The following is a 17,824-nucleotide window of genomic DNA, read 5'->3' on the forward strand; positions in this document are numbered from 1 at the left end:
GCAACGTGCTACAAGTTTTTCCTGGCAGTGATTGCATTAAGAGCACTTGAGGGCTTGCCGTAATTGAAACAATTTCGTGATGTCGGTATCTAAGAGTTTTATTTATGTAACACAATATGTAGAATATGTAGTATTAGAAGGAGTGTGTAACGAAAGGGTGTTTACAGGCGGAGCAGGAATTCCAAGAGCATTTGAACAGCCTGCGCATCAGCTGTGAAGATGGCAGCCAGCGCTGCATGGTGGAGCGCCGCGGGCGCGACGTGTCCGGCAAGTGGATCTACCTCTGCTACCCGTGCGCGGCCGTCTGCAGCGGCGAGACCATCCTGCAGGTACTCTATCAACAACCAACCTATATTCCTCCTCGCGAGTACCCATTTATTATTCATCTTAAGAGGGCTTTCACCAGGTCGCCACTTAAATCGCGAGAAAGCGTTTTATCATACCTACCGTGTAGGATATCTAATGAAATATTTTACAAAAATATAATAAATTACTTTATTAAAAAATCTATGACACATCATGTAAACTACACCCGCAGTTAGATACCTTTATATTTTTCAAACCGATAGTGGTATTTGTATCTAACGAATTAAAGAGAATTTAATATGGTATTCAATTCCACTTTCATTGTCCTACTTCGAAACTGGAAACAGGCTTCATTACAAAAAAACAAATTTGATATGATATTCACAAAAGCTCGTTTATTAATGACTTTTTTTTATAGACTCATATTTCGGGGAAAAAACACAAAATCAAGATAGCTATGCGAAATGTTTGGCCGCTGAGTCTTTTCGATGAGCACCCTTTCATACAAACAGAACGAGGGACTAAAACTGAAGGTGAGTTGAATTAACCGATTAATAGAATAGTAATAACTGATAAACTTTCCTTAACTAATACTTTCCGTAACTATACTTACTTAGTAAGTCTAGTCATAATAATTGTTTTATTTACAGCAACGGAAAAGGTGTTGCAAAAGATGGCGCAGGAAGTGGACATGCACAACAAAAACGCTTCCGAGTTTGACAAGAAGTACGGCAAATACAGAGATGTGATGTGTCACATACAAAGCATAGTAGACAATGTCAAGTGAGTCACCATAATTCGTTAAGGTCAGTTTCGGGAAGACCGTCTATCTGGGAAGTCCGTCTACTGAATATAATTTTATATGCTTCTTACATCTCCAAAGGTAAGTATACTAGTTTTTCATCCTTAATCCATTGGTCTTCAATAGATATCCCTAGGACGAACACTAGTTAACAAAAAGAACACTTTTTTCATTTTTAGTAAACGCTTATTCATTTTTGAATATCTATCCAACAATATATCACACGTCGGAAAGACCGGCATATAATAAATAAGTAGTTGCCAACCTTTTTTAGGCTTTATGGGAAATAAGTCGAGTGTAGACGGGTGTTGTAGGTAAATTTTAATTGTAAGTTCCGGCTTTGCTTTTATCTGGGCCTGAAAAAAAAGCTTATGAACACCATTCACAGGACAGGCCGGACTTGCCTTATAAAAGAAAATGCTCATATGTTTAAAATTTTAACGTTAATTGATTTAATGTCAACACATTATTCACTGTTATTACGGAAAATACCAATGATCATGATTTTGATACCTATTCCCATATGAAATTACGCGTCAACGAGCACTAGACGGTCTTGCCTTACTCTTCACGGGGACACGGTCAACCCGCCGAGCCTCTTAAAAAGTGGTGAGTTGATGAGTTACACACAATGTTTATTACATACGCTTTTTGAGCACATACAAACACTAAAATACTGCATATAACTTAAATTCAATGTTCAAAGAATAGCTTCTAATTCTAATTTGAACTTAATTTACGTGTCCGTCAAAATAGAGCGGGGCGGAAACGGCGAATTAGTATGAATGTTATAGTCCCTGCTGGCAGAAAGCATGAAACTTGGCATGTATATTGGACAGAGCCCAGGGCCGCCAGACCTTCCTCAAATTCTCAAGGATGAAACTTTGGGATAACGTCATTGAGGTATATGTACTACGTACTAGAGGCGACGTTGCCAAGCGAAAACACTGCACATGCTGACAAATGCGCGGGGTGGGGGGAGCGGCAATTTACGCATAGAGTAGGTCCACCATCAGATGTGACACATTATTATTATATTCTGCCTAACGGAAATTTTACATTTTAAAATACGGCTATTCTAGTCAAAATGATTTATTTATTTACAACTTAAACAATACAAATTAATATAATTGTGCTGTACTTATCTTCTTCTTTAAAATACAATGAATGAACATATATATGTGTTGGACAAAGCGTATCCATTGTTCCCTTTTTTCATGACCAGATCAAAGAAAACTGCAAAAAGTGAGCGTGCTAAAAATACAATTTCACTCAAAAAATATTAACAATCAATAAACAAATAAACTTTTTTTATATTATAGTAACATAATTCATGAAGTAGTAATTAGTTACCTAATAATTTTCCAAATAGAAATATATATATTTCGCAAATATATTAGAGGTGAAACACTTAGTAGGAACAATGTAAATGGCACATCTGCGTGGTTAGTCTATGATTGCGTCACCAAAATGGCGGCAGTCCGCTCCCGCTCGCGTATTTGTAGAATATTCAATCTTAAAATATTATAGACGAGTTTTTTGTTTAATTTACCGATGAAATGTCACACCTTGACTTTTATTTGATTTTTTTCGAGTGATTAGAACAATTTTTAAGCACACAAGAACGCATTATTCACGTGGAAAGTAAATGCATCACGGCACATCACTGCACTGCGAGGGCCTGGTGACGACTGACAACGTTGCGGTCCATGGACCGCAGTGGGGTGTGTAAAAAATTCTCTTAGCAGCGTCGCCTCTAGTACGTAGTACATATACCTCAATGGATAACGTAGAGTTCATATCGACGTTTAATGTCTGCATATTTTCTAGTTCGGCCCGACGGCCATTTTTTTGCTATCAAGTGTTGAAGGTGAAAAAAAAAGTGCTAACTTTTCTTACCGATTCGAATATCCGAATTATTCAAATATCCCCCAATATTTTTATCCGAAAATATTCGAATAATCCATCTGAACATATCCGGATAAACGGATAATTTCTATAAACATATTTTTTTTATTTACATGTAATATATTTCATACATAGACGTCACTGAAACCAATTTCGATCAATTCTTAATACGGATAATATTAATGCTAACAAGCCTTAAACAAAGGATACTATAGACTAGACAGCCAAATAATAATACCACTACCGAACGAGATGGTCACATACAAATTATAATAAGAGTGACAGAGAGCAAAATGTTATTGTTTGTCTTTGTCATAGTTTCACTTTTCCGCCGCTGCCACAAACGAGTTTGTGGCAAACAATAACCCTTTACCGCATATTGTTCCACATTTGGCCGTTATAAATTCTACTCTACTGACAACTGTTATAGTTCAAATTTGAACAAATATTGTATACGTCACATGCGGTAAGGGATATGTACGTGACGTCAAGCTTATTATCCGCCCAGATTACGTAGGTTGTTTATGGTAAACTGTCAGCCATTTTTAAAGTACTTCTTAATTTCGCTCCATTATTCTATATCTGTCCCTTACGGGTGTACGCTTACGTCAAATCTATAGTATTCTTCATCTGAGTAACAAGCTAATACCTATTTATCGTCAAAATCAAACTAATAACATTATTCCAGTCTAGCCATTCTAGGCAACCGCCAGACCTTCCTCAAATTCTCAAGGATGAAACTTTGGGATAACGTAGAGTTCATATCGACGTTTAATGTCTGCATATTTTTTAGTTCGGCCCGACGGCCATTTTTTTGCTATCAAGTGTTGAAGGTGAAGTGAAGTGTCTAAGGTCTTCGACTAATTGGTCTTCTTTTATTTGGGTTTTCTGTTGTGCGAGTACCTATATCTTCACTCATTCCTATTGTACGACCTTAACAATGACGCCCATTACCACCAATCACCGGTGGAGGCCTCCAGGACGCTTTTTTAGAGCCTAAGTACTTTTTCAACTTTTCATATTATCCGATCCGATATCGAGTGTAGGACCGACTCCTATACATTCTCGATATCCTATAATATATATCCATTCAAGGCGCCTTCTTAGATTTTTGCCTTTGACATCCTTCCTACATCCGATGTCGGATAGGATAATAGGACAACGCTGTAAAGTCCCACAGCCATCATCATATTCAATGATTTTATGTTTGACATTCCACTCTACATTCATCAATTTCCAAGTTGAAGGTGCTGTCAGAAAAACGTCTCCTTATACCTAACTAATTACTACTACTCATTGTCATATATCAACAGCTCTCTATCTTATTGCAAGAGATCTACTAGCATATTCTAGTCACAGAACTAAAAATAGAGAGGTGTGTTTTCTACAGTTTGCTGATTTACGTAAAAAATAAATAAAATATTTAGGTAAATTTCGCATTATGGCTCTCATATATCTCAGCCGTTATCAATTCCACGCTTAATTCGGCGCTAATTTTACAAATTATGTTTTTTGGAACATCATTTTGTTCCATTTACAAATTAACCGATTATTCGAATAATAAAAATTGTATTATCCGAATTATTAGAATATTAAAAACCCGTCGGATAATGCAAACTCTAGCCACAGATTAAAGAGCAAAGTCGCTAGTCTTACTTGTCGTACAGGTCATCAAACATAAATATTGTTTGCGGAAAATGAGCATAAGGTCAGTGCGGCCAAGACCGGCATACTTAATTTGAAATAAAGTTTGAGTGGATAAAACTAGACTATTAAAGTAGTCTGGAGAGATCCGCATGGTCCTATGGGCTAGCAAATTTTATATTCTACACAGCTTTTATAATACTTTGGTGAATTAAAGTAAACTTATGTGATAAAAATCACTTATTTTAAGGCTCGGCGGGTTGACCGTCCCTACGCACTCAGTACGGAAAGACCGTATAGTGCTGGTTGTCGCGTAATTTCATATGGAAATAAGTATCAAAATCATGTTCATTGTTATATTCTGTAATAACAGGGAGTAATGTGATAGGTATTAAAACAAATAACGTTGATATTTTCAACATATCAGCATTTTTCTATTTATAAGGCAAGACCGTCCCGGAAATGAGGTTGATAACCTTCTATTTTCAGGTCCAGACAAAAGCAAAGCCGAAACTTATAATTGAAATTAACCTACAACACCCGTTTAAACTCGACTTATTTCCCATAAAGCCTAAAAAAGGTGCCTTACTCTTATATGTCTTTCCGACTAGGCACAATTTCGAAGTTACATATTTCAGGACATAAAACAGTAAATTGAACGCGTTTTAAGAGCATTAATTGTACTAGACAGGAAGAACGATTATTAAATTAACACGTTACATACATAATGCACAAATATTCCAACTGCTTCTATTTTATTTTAATTTTGTGCGTAACCTTGTTGAACTCGATGGTCGAGTTCGAAACACGAATCAAGTTTTTTGTTAACTAGTGTTCGTCCTAGGGATATCTATTGAAGACCAATGGATTAAGGATGAAAAACTGGTATACCTTCGGAGGTGTAAGAAGTGATAGATATATATATACTAAAGTTATATTCAGTAGACGGTCTTTCTGGGTAGACGGTCTTCACCACACTGACCTTAGTTTGAAAATTATAAGTTCTAGCTATGTCCTTCCAAAGACAATATTGTAGAGAATTTTATGGAGAATATACTTGAGAGTTTTGAATGATTCACGGTTATTTTCATTAGACTTATATTGACCGGGATATAGACCGTGATTACCTTTTTGATTTTTGTCGAGCTCCCGATATTTCGACGCAGTTGCATGCATCATGATCACGGAAAACTGACGAACATCCACCCGCCTTCGTCAGTTTTCCGTGATCATGATGCATGCAACTGCGTCGAAATATCGGGAGCTCGACAAAAATCAAAAAGGTAATCACGGTCTATATCCCGGTCAATATAAGTCTAGAGAATATACTTGTCCTAGACATCGTGATTTCACGGTTTTCATGGAAATATTAAAAAAAAACTGAAAACAGGGATACAAAACTGGGGGGAAGAGGGGAAACATTGACACCTTGGCGTGTTTCTACTTCTATTTTTTCTTATAACCCTATAAGCTATACACATGCCAAGTTTCATGCTTTCTGCCAGACCGGACTATAGATCTGGTTAAGAAGTCGTACTAAAATATGTTGTCAATATTTTTTTAATTTTCTTATAATTCTTATTGAAATTTCTGTTCTACTGCCCGTTGCTATGGCAACGCGGTCAAGCGCGAATCGAGGTGGCTGTCACAATTTCCTGACAGATTGCAAATTATTAACGATTTATCTGCGTGAAATCCATACTAATATTATAAATGGGAAAGTGTGTGTGTCTGTTTGTTTGTCCGTCTTTCACAGCAAAACGGAGCGACGAATTGACGTGATTTTAGGCTACTTTTTGTCTCTTTCTAACGCGAGCGAAGCCGCGGGCACCCTGAAATAATTGTAAAACATAAATAAAATGCAATTTTTATGATGTGTAATATTTTTTTATAGCTTAATAGTCAAAGTCTAGTAGTGCAACAATAGTATATTGGGCATTAAGGGAGGTAAGGGGGATTTTGTCAACAAGTGTTAATAACTCGCGACAGCCGCTGGCTGGAGAGAGTTATAGACACAAGTTTACAAAATCCTTACCTCCTGAGTTACACACAATGTTTTTCATCACATTTGAGAGGAAAACACAGAGAAAAAAATTACATAAGGCAAAACCTTCAATGAATGGCGGTGTTGTACTGCCCGTTGCTATGGCAACGCGGTCAAGCGCAAATTGCGGTGGCCGTCACAATTTCCTGCCAGATTGCAAATTATAGCGATTTATCTACGTGAAATTTACAAAATAATTGTAAAACATAAATAAAATGCATTTTTCATACCGTATAATATTTTTTTATAGCTTAATAGTCAAATTTTAGTTGTGCAAAAAAAATCCTTGGCTGATTGAAACATCCTTTGCCTGAAGTATTGTACGGATTGTATTAATTTTTAAAACTAAATCCATTACTCCCTTGGGAATAAAATAGTACATTATTCCTCAGTACATGTAGACGCAATGAGACCATTAAACAGCAAATGGCTGATTGAAACACCTTTGCCTGAAGTATTATACGGTACATTATTCATCAGTACACGTAGATGTAATGAGACCTGCATTCATCAGTACACGTAGATTCAATGAGACAGCAAATGTGATGAAAAATATAATATTCGCTCATATGCGGATCATCCCAGACTACTTAAATCATTTAGTTTTATCCACTTAAACTTTATTTCAAATAAAGTAGGTATGCCATATGCCGGTCTTGCCCGCACTGACCTTACATAAATAAGTGCTTGGGTTATCAAACTGTTATATTTTTGTCCTGTTTAATCCCCATCTTAGGGAACTGAGGGTTAGGAAAAGACAAAAAGTAGCCTATGTCACTCTCCATCCTTTCAACTATCTTTACTTAGAGAACACCACAATTAGAACACTAATAATAATAAGGTTCTAATGAGACGTAGTCGCGGAGACAATGTCGTATTTGTGTATTTGCATATGTATGGGTAGGTGTGCTGAAAGAATCCTTCAAGTGTAGTGTACGAGTAGTATGGGATGGGGAGTCGAGTCGGTCTCATGCCGGTGGTGTGTGTGTGTCGCAGGGCGCCGCTGCTGGGCCTAGAGTACCTGGTGGAGCACCCGCCCGAGCAGGCGCACTACGAGCCCTCCTACACGTGCACGCTGTGCTCCAAGCAGGGCCACCCGCGCACCATCATCAACCACATGACCTGCTTCTGGCATAGATACAACTACCTCGTAAGAACATGTCTATTTATACTATCATCATTTACGCCTAATAATTATAATTAACTCTACCGTGTTATTTCAATGACACCAGTATCTATACTTTTCTATGTCTTTCCCATCACGGAAACCATAGGGTATTCCGGACCTTTAGGAGGAGGCGCGCGCGGAGCCAAAGCCAACACGTAGAGGAACCTTTTGAAAGGGGTACACTGAGCGGATGCTGCCCTTACTCGTGTCATGGGACGCACGCAGAGGCAGCACTCGCCAGGGTGTACAAGTCGCGCCACGTTACTTTAGCGGCGACGGTTATTGCGTAGAAGTCAAAAACAGGTCTCTTAGGGGATCTCAGGGTACCCCCTATCCCCAGCTATCCCCTCCACATTTCACTCTGCGCTAAAGTTACGTGCCGCCAAATGTAAGGATTATTTGACGGCCTAGCCACGACATTGGTCTAAGCGCGACAGCGTTGAGCGGCAGCCATACGTGCGAATGAAAAGTCCCATCGCTGTGTCTCGCTCCAATGTATGGCCGCCGCTCACCGCTGCCGCGCTTAGACCAATGTCGTGGCTGAGCCGTGAGAGTTCATGAAAATAATGGAATCTGAAATGAGCTAGGTTATTGAATGAACTAATGGACTTAACTAGTATCTATTTATTTATTTAATCTTTATTGCATAAAAGAAAAATCTTGCAGTACAAAAAGGCGGACTTAATGCTTTAAGGCATTCTCTACCAGTCAACCTCGAACATATAATATTAAGGCGAGTCTAGGAAATGTAAGTAAAGATATCTCTATGTTCTCCCTCAGACAACATTTTGAAAAAAATATATGTTGTAGGTTATTAGTGGGTGTACTATTGGCGAAAAAACTAGAGCGGTCTCTAACCTGTAAGTAATTTAAAAAAAAAAATTAAAAAGTTTAGTCAGCTTTTTTATTTTTTTGCTATGAAACAATGAGAATATTATTATGTCATATAATTATCTTGACTTAATCTACAAAATATGTAAATTATACTAAAATCGGTTAACTAGAAAAAAAGTTATCAAAGGAAAATTAATTTTCGTTTTTTTTTACAAAAACTATAAAGTTTAGGGTGCTCAAATTTTGCACATTAATTACTGGTGTAGAGCCACACCAACCATAAAAATTAAAAGCCCAAATTCGTCGGGGGCAGAATCACTTAGCTTATCCTGGCACGCCCTTTGATCATACAGGCTTTAATGGCCAACACAGTCCCATGTAATCAATCCAAGCCAAAATTTAATAGACTGGTTCCATTTCTCAAAAAAATCGATGCGACTGGCAAATCATATTACTTTTTAGCAACCTGGTTCTTTAACCTAATTTGGGGTCGCTGAATCCGAATTTGGCGGTTGCCTTCGCGAAATCTTGACCGGAAGTGAGTTATTCAAGATGGCAGCCAATATGATCTTATATAGCGACCTATTGTTTAATTATTATTGAAAGTAATGACAATAGCAATAACGTGTATTTTCTAAAAGTTTTGCCTGATCAAATTCCTGACCGGAAGTGAGATATTCAAAATGGCGGCCAATATATCCCTATTTAGCGACCTTAGTGACTTCCTTGTATGGAGACCCATACTTATGAGTATGTATGTAAATATGTCAGTTCTTTTATGTTATAGAAACATGTCTATCTATCACACTTAGGTACATATTTCCTTATAAAAATTTAAAAGAAATAAAATGCATCAAACCTGGTATTTCTTCAGGTTTTACACGATTTGATTTAGACAAAGTCCGCAGAGGTTTAACCTTTCCAACTCTCGTTTCTACTTCTCCTTCATACATGTAATCATTTTGTCAGTCTTCTTCCACTCATTCTTTCCACATCTTCTGCCTTAACCAACTTGACTACTTATTACAACAACATCCCTTTATGCACCCTGCACGGCCAACCTATCCCAAATGCTATTTACAACACCTTCTGCAGCTTTGAAAGTGGTGTGTCCATTCACTCGATTTCCTGCATTCACTCTTTTTTCAATGTCTTTTATCAAGCTTACCATCTCTAGTGAACAGGGTTCCCAGTAGGCTACTAGACTCGTATCGAATTTAGCACATCAAGTTATTGTTTTCTGTAGTATTTGACTTAAGAAATCAATATTTATAGCTTGCGGGCATTAAAAGTGCGTGATGACTGCGTATTTTTAATTAAAGATGTGTGTATATTTTTTTTAAATTATGGACTCCGAAAACGGTGTTGGCCGATGGAGTGACGTCACATAATTCAGATTAACTATGGAAATTAGAGGTAGTAATCTGATCTCCATAGAAGCAACCTCTATTGTATTAAAATTCATCAAGAATCTTATATACATGGATGTTGCACGCCGAACATTACTTTGAAGCCAGAAAATTTGACCTTGAATTACGTCACGCCGGTCTTGCATCTCTTTCTTTAGGGTGTCCATGATTAAGCATACATTAGGGATATCCCGCGGAATTTGACGTATTACATCTCTCGACACAGGCTTAAAACCTTTGAACCTCCGTTTTGAGAATATTCTCAGCTTGATATGATATTGATATGTGTTAAAATGTCAAATATTAATATTAGCGCCATCTATCTGAGCGTACCTAGACCTACCCCAAAGGTGTATCGCCATCTAGCTCACCGTACCTTTTTCTGTATGGTTTTGAGGTAAGTTTTTTTCATAGACTATCTGTCTATACGGAGTTACATAAGTATTTGTCTTTTACTAACTGACACCTGTGTTTATTAAAGCATGCAATGGAATATATATTTTAGTGTTTTGGTCATCACAATAATATTTTGGTAGTAACTACTGGGAAAACTAATCCCAGTAGCTATCAACCCCGGTGTGGTAATTAACAATGTGGGGGAAATCCCAGTAGTTAGGACAGGTAAAAACTTGGTGGTAACTAGTGGGAATAGCCACAAAAATATAAGGGAAGTATTTGTCAATGGGGAAATAATGAAATACTAGGACGTTTTAAAACAGTATCTTTATTTTTAAGCGCCGCCCCAAATCTCAAGGAAGGTGGTTCTCAATTCGTACGTATTTCAATTCTCTTCGCATGTATATATGTATCTCAATTTAATGTTTAGGCCACGATATATCCGTCGTTACTGGACTGATTTTTAAAATTTCTTTCTGTGTCATAATCTTCAGGCTTAAAGTGCAAATCTGCAAATTGTCGAACGCTCTGAAACATTTCCTTTTATCGGTACAATCGACAGCCAACAGCCAATGCTGCCTCCTTCCTTCATCTTTTGGAACACTGAAAAGTTTAATATTATTCATGTTAATTGTAAAGACATAAATTATATAAAGTTGGTACTATTATACTGTGATATGAACTATGAACATAGAAACCGTACCAAGTTGATAGATTTAGCTCCATTCAATAAGAGTAAATACCATGCAAGAAAAAAGATTGGTCACCCTAGTCGTAAAACCACACATAGCATTATTTTTCTTTAAAGGTCATATTTATCGTTCTAAACCTATTCGTGGGAATTTTGATATAATTTGAGACAATGAAACCAATATAATGATAAGAACTAACCAAGATTACAAGCAACATAGAAGAAAATTTATTGCCAGTGAGGTTTATGAACATTTTGGTAAAATAAGTACTTACTTGTGAAATTTTACGTCGGATTTCGGTTTCCATTTACTTCCACAATGGTTCACTATGCAATACATAGCTCAGAACTTAAGTAAATCGTCGAAAAACGTTTATTTTGCAAAATAAATCTCTGAATCGGTGAATGAATTTTGACAATTCTGACATATCGGGCATAATATAAAATTCTTGAAATTCATAGTCGTTGACGGGTGTGACAATGTAAAATATTTTTTCTAAATATACTGACGTCATGTCATAGATATTCTATAGATTAATATGGCTGATGTTGTTTTTGCCTGATGAAGTAAAAGTAAACTTTAAATATTTTTTTTGCGGGTTTTTAAGTCGTAATAAAATATGGTACTATTTTTTTTTTCGTTTAATTAGACAGTAATTAATAATATAAGACATACTTTGAAAAAGAGTCAAGTAGCCTATTACACAAACTATCACTTGTTACATTATTTCTTTTCATAATAAATTTTCTGACTTATTTAATACCTACCAGTATTTTCACCTTGATTATGCAGGTATTTATTTTCATTCTTTCAACTCTTGGCCCTATGATGCTAGCTCAGCAGGTCATTACCGTAAAATATACATTTGATCAAGAGCCCACACACTCTTAGCCCACATTCATCATTTTTGAAATCATTAAACTTTTAAGTGTTAGTATGGAATAGGTTACAATCAAATCAAGTAATGTTAAGCTGGTTAATCGAAACAGGATTTGTTTTAATTCAGAAGACAGTGACATACATTTGTTAGGAGATTTGTTCTATGTTTCTTAAGCAGTTTTCAGTTTTCAAATCAAATTTTGTCAAGCTCGATCTCTTATAATCGGATATCGGATTTATTAGGAATTGAGGAAACTCCTCAAACCTTAACGGTATACGTATATTAATTTGTGTTTCCATCAAATAATCAAAGATTTACATTAAAAGCAGTTTTAAAAAATACGTACACATTTCTACATAATCCAACATTTGCAAGTACCTTTCACTAGGACCCCAAAAGCGGCAGTTTACTTGTTAAAAATTATTCAGTACAGATGGACCCTCTGAAGTTTCAACTTGACAAGATATGAACCTCTTTGCTCACTAGTGCGGGCAAAAAGCACCGTCTACACTAAAAAAACCTTACAAGTGTATTTTCAGGTTTCGATTTAAATGAATGAACATTTTGAATGATTTAGTATTAATTAAGTATGCAGCATAAATTATAATATTGAGTGTAGTTATATATGTGTCGTATGTATAAGTTTAGTGAGAGCGGATTGATCGGCAGGTGCGGCATTACGGGAAGGCGTGCAGCCTCATGACGCCGTACCGCGCGCAGCCCAAGTACCGCGAGGGAGTGGCCGTCATCATGAACCGCCTGGCGCAGCGCATCGAGGACAAGCACGGTCGCCAGCGGCCCGTGCACATCGACAAGGAGGAATATGACAACGATAAGTTAGAATCCTGCACTAATCACTTTTTCATTGCTATTCCTTGTACAAATTCAAAAATAACCCCTTTTTTTCTTCTTAGAAGAAGCACCTAACTTTTTAACCCTTAAATGCATGATGATGTATATATATACATCGTATCTTTGATGGCCCGTCGCTCAATATGTAGCTACCTGAAATTACATTTATTATTTAATTATTATTCATTATTTATTAGTATTTAATAAATAATTGAAAAAATTGTTAGTATTTAAGGATTAAGATGAAAGGGCGGAAAAGTGGGAAAAAACAGGATTATGGCGATTTTTAGTATGTGATTTAGGCTGATTTTTTCAGAATGAGTAATTATTTTAAATTTAAACTTTTTATCATACCTAGGGGTTTCACAAATAGTGTACCTTTCTAATAGTAGTAAACTTTTCATATTAAATTTACCAATAATGATATATTTGTTTAAATATGAGTTAGCCTATTTAACTTCTAACACTGACTTAGTATTAAAATCGATGTTAAATATTTTTTTATTATTTTTCCCAGGGGTAGAAAACCATTGTCTATCACATATACATATTAATTTCGCGTTAAAAGAAAAAAAAACATGCATTTAAGGGTTAAAAATATCGACGAATGGCTCAGGGCGTCGCTAGCGGTTGCTTTAGGATTCAGGGTATGTGGTACGCGCATAACGTTCTTGTTTTTTTAACAGGGAGAGTATTCATCAGTGGATATTCAAAGGTTTCCATTTCTCTGAATCCAACGGCCCCTCCTTTGAAGAAGTAGTTGACGTCGATCTAATCAACACTTTATTGAAGTCAGGTTAGTGAGACTAATCAAATTATTAGAGCGTTTTCACATCCGATATTGGACATAGGACCGATACATTTAGGGAATGCAATTACCGGTGATTTTGAAAACCGGTAATTTACCGACATAACGTTGCCAAAACCGGTAAACCGGTAATTTAAGTAGTATTCATTAACTTAGCACTTCAAAAGAAAAAAGTAGGTGAAGTTTTAGATAAATCTTACAATTTACAATCATCTTCGCTAATATCAACTGTGACACAAGAAATCATCAATAAATGTATTTGTACCCTAAATCAGAGCCGACATAGTGTGGTCATGGTCACCCTACATGATGCATTCGTATGAGAAAAAATATATCTGAATATCTTTAAAACCAGACAACGAATGTAAAATATTAGATGGTGGATATTTAGTAAATATTTTTACTTAATGGTGGTGCTACTAATCTTAAGATATTAACATTTTTAACTTTCTCTAAACGCGTGGACTGAGTGAGCAACTGAGCACTTACAAAAATTTATTATAAAAAAACCTGACACGTTAGTGGTTCATTTTGTATTTTACAAATTCCCATATTACTTTTACTAAACTATACACATAATAGAGGTCTAAATCTTATGTTTTTCATCAAAATTCGGGTTTTCAGAAGTGTGAGGATTGAGTGAGCATAAGAAACTATTTGTATAAAATTAAATACGTCACTAGGTGATCCACAGTCGAGTTCATAAATATGTGTACATTTCTTCACCTTAACTCGTTGCAATAAGGTGACAAAATGTACACATATTTATGAACTCGACTGTACAATTTATAGAGGTAAGTTGGCATATTTTTTGCCAAATGTTAGTATATAAATATTATATGTTTAATGAATACATTCACTGTTTTCGTTGGTAGTTTGTGAGAACTGAGTGAGCACCTGTTAATGAGTGTTTCTTTTGCTTTATCTTTTTACAAATTCAGAAATTCGTTTTACAAATGTTTTAGAACTTTTACTAAATGATCAGCATATTTTTTTTTTCGGAAGGTGCTCACTCAGTCCACACGCCACACCTGTTGGGCTAGGGCTGTTCGGCGCAAACACCGACAATACCTGTTCTTCTGAAAAATAAATCAGAAAACGCAGGAATAGCCAAAAGTGCAATGTCGCAGTTACAAAGAATATGGAGAAACCATATCTCTAGAAAAAACAAAACCAGGTTGTTCTACGCTCTGTACATTGTACTTTTGGCTGTTGAAAAAAATATAAACAAACCGGAGCCGTCAAATTTGACAGATCCCAGGGGTAGTAAACTTTTTAAGGCCAAATTATAGAACAAAATTATAGGTGACTACTTACTTGGTACTTTTCATTTATGTTGACCCATTTTGAAATTAAGTGAAAGTAACAATGCGTAACGTATTAACGTTACCTACGTTTGGTTCCTGTTCAATTTTTCGTATTTAAAAATAATTGAGCTCACTATTATAGTCCGTTCCATTCCAAAAACTTGCAAAGTTTTTTTAATTTATTTAATTTTTAACCGACTTTAAAAAAAAGGAGGTTCTGAATTCGACTGAATGTTTTGTTAATTTTTCTACTTGTCGACTGTAATCTGTCAATTAGGACACCACAGACTAAACTATAAGTGCTAACTTTTCAGTGTTGGATACTCTATGGTAGTTCCGACTCAATTATAATAAGCTCATTATAGTTGACTTTAGTTAACTGTAATAATTTCAAAAATAGAACTCCATACAATTTCTATACTAATTTGCGATACCTGGCAAATTTTCCTGCATCTGAAACACATTTTTTTTTATCTGTCGCGTTATCGGCCAATCAGAGACGGTTATTACAAACAATTGGTTGCTAGGTAATTGTTGATGTTGATACAACGGTGAATGACTCTATTAACATTAATTTTAACTTGCATGAATGATGATATTTCCGTCCATTGATGATGAAGATGATGACTCGTAGAAAAAGTATTGTATACATACATATAATCACGCCTGTATCACATAAAGGGGTAGGCAGAGCACATGAACTACTAAGTTTCAGTGCCACTCTTGGCAAAAAGGGGTTGAAAGAAATCCAAATTTTGACATTGCAGTGACAGGTTGCCAGCCTCTCGCCCACGCCACAATTTAACCCATATCCCACAGTTGACTTCTACGACACCCACGGGAAGAAAGGGGGTGGTGAAATTCTTAACCCGTCACCACACGGGAGATTGTATACAATAGTGATATAATTAAGCTTTTCACTCTCGTACCGTACTATTAGGCCACTCAGCAAGCTTCGTGGCCTAAACATGGTACTCGACTGAAAAGCTTTGTATTATATCACGATTGTATAAAATACTAAGTTTTTTTATGTACGTTACTCGATATCTCCGAGATTCGTGGCCCGATTTTCATTTTTTTTTAATCGTACGGGTATAATCCCGAGGTGGTCCCGTTGGCACCAAGTCGGGGTCTGATGATAGTATCTTGGAGAAATCGAGGGAACTCTTCAAATGTTATAGGCACATATAATGTTTTTAGTGTATTTTTCAAAGCTACACAATATTTACGCCTGATGGTAATGATTTTATGTAGCTGAGCTGATGATGGAAGGTCAACTCCTCAATGGTTAGGAGTTAAAGGATAATTCTTTCACTATTGTACGCATATTCAGTCTGCTACTTATAAATCAATAGGAACAACTAAAAATCAAGAAATGAATAAACGGTTTTTTTTTATAAAACCGCCTTTAAAAAATAAGCGTGTTAGAAAACACGGAGAAACTAAAAAGCCAGAAATAATATACCATATACCTTTGAAATCAGATTTCTAATCGGATTGCAATAATCTAAACATCCGAATTATAAAGAAATCAATTATTTTTGGAGTCGGGGCTCGCCTGCGTATATATTTAGGCAATAGCAAGGCGAGGGAATGCACCTACGCGAGGAGGAGGAGATCTTATTTTTAAAGCTAATCAATTATTTAATATGACAATGAGTGAATTAATGGTTTTATTCTTTGTTCTGGGTCTAAATTTGGATTTCACGAAATCAGCTGTTACTACAATGATACAAAAAATTTAACGAACGATTAACGATCACGAGAAAAACGTTTTTTTTTTACTAAATAATATTTAAAAAAAATTGCCTGAAGTGTATGTAGGTGTCTATTTTAGAAAACACTTTCTGTAATAAAATTTTATGTAAAAAACCGATTGTGGAAACATATTACCGCTAAAGTTCCGAACTCTTTGGCAAAATTACCGAGAAACCGGTTTACCGGTTTGCATTCCCTATACATATACAGTAAAGGCGCCATATTTGACATCCTACCTACGTCCGATGTCGGATATGTGACAACGCTGTTATTAAGGTGGCTGTTCACCCTGAATGCGTTTGTACCGTAACTGGGGTTACATTGATCAATTTTAAAGTTTAATCTTCTCTAACTTCTACATTTAATGGGATCAACTTTTTTAGTGATTCGACGCCAAAAATCTAGAAAGCTAACAATGTACATAAAAATAAAACGTGATCTAACAAACTGACCTTGGGGTTACTTTGATACCCCATGTTTTTTAATGGTAATCGAATGTAACCCCTTACAGAAGTATTTTATCTCAAGAAAAGATAAAAATCGGTTCACAGGTTCAAAAATTACAACTGTTTAATGCTATTTTGGGGTTCAAAGATCAAAAATAGATTATATACCCATCTTCGAAAAATCAACTGTTTTTAGGTTGTCTCAATATTTATTACAAAAAGAGGACATGAAAAGTAGCAAAAAACTATAGGTACCTATATTTAGACACGTGATCCACACCGCCCACGACCATACTTGTTCACTGCGTCAGAGCAACTAGTGGCAGTAACTATCGATATTGACAACCTTAAAAAATGGCCAGATGCGTTCTGAAACGTAGATTTTTGCGTTTAAAAATAAAACGAAAAGTTTTCATCAATGTAACCCCAAGAATCAAAGTAACCCCAGTTTACGGTATTCGACCACCAAACAAATATTTCAGGTTTAGCCAGCCGATCCATTATGTTACGTGTATTATTGTATCACAGAGAACCTCCTATAGAGTGGCAGTCTTGTATATTTGGTTCGCG

At 36.0% G+C, this 17,824-nt stretch overlaps 1 protein-coding gene across 4 annotated transcripts in view; it reads left to right on the forward strand.

The window, feature by feature from the left end:
- LOC125241602 (uncharacterized protein CG7065-like) overlaps positions 1–17,824 on the forward strand; it is a 161,195-nt gene that overhangs the window by 17,992 nt on the left and 125,379 nt on the right. For all 4 annotated transcript variants that reach the window (XM_048150161.1, XM_048150160.1, XM_048150163.1 and 1 more), the window contains 6 exons: positions 168–329; positions 725–839; positions 957–1,089; positions 7,701–7,854; positions 12,753–12,919; positions 13,622–13,731. In XM_048150161.1, the coding sequence (XP_048006118.1) occupies positions 168–329; positions 725–839; positions 957–1,089; positions 7,701–7,854; positions 12,753–12,919; positions 13,622–13,731 (841 nt within the window). The remainder of the gene's footprint in view (positions 1–167; positions 330–724; positions 840–956; positions 1,090–7,700; positions 7,855–12,752; positions 12,920–13,621; positions 13,732–17,824) is intronic.

Source organism: Leguminivora glycinivorella, chromosome Z (genome assembly GCF_023078275.1).
Source record: "Leguminivora glycinivorella isolate SPB_JAAS2020 chromosome Z, LegGlyc_1.1, whole genome shotgun sequence".
Taxonomy (NCBI): domain Eukaryota; kingdom Metazoa; phylum Arthropoda; class Insecta; order Lepidoptera; family Tortricidae; genus Leguminivora; species Leguminivora glycinivorella.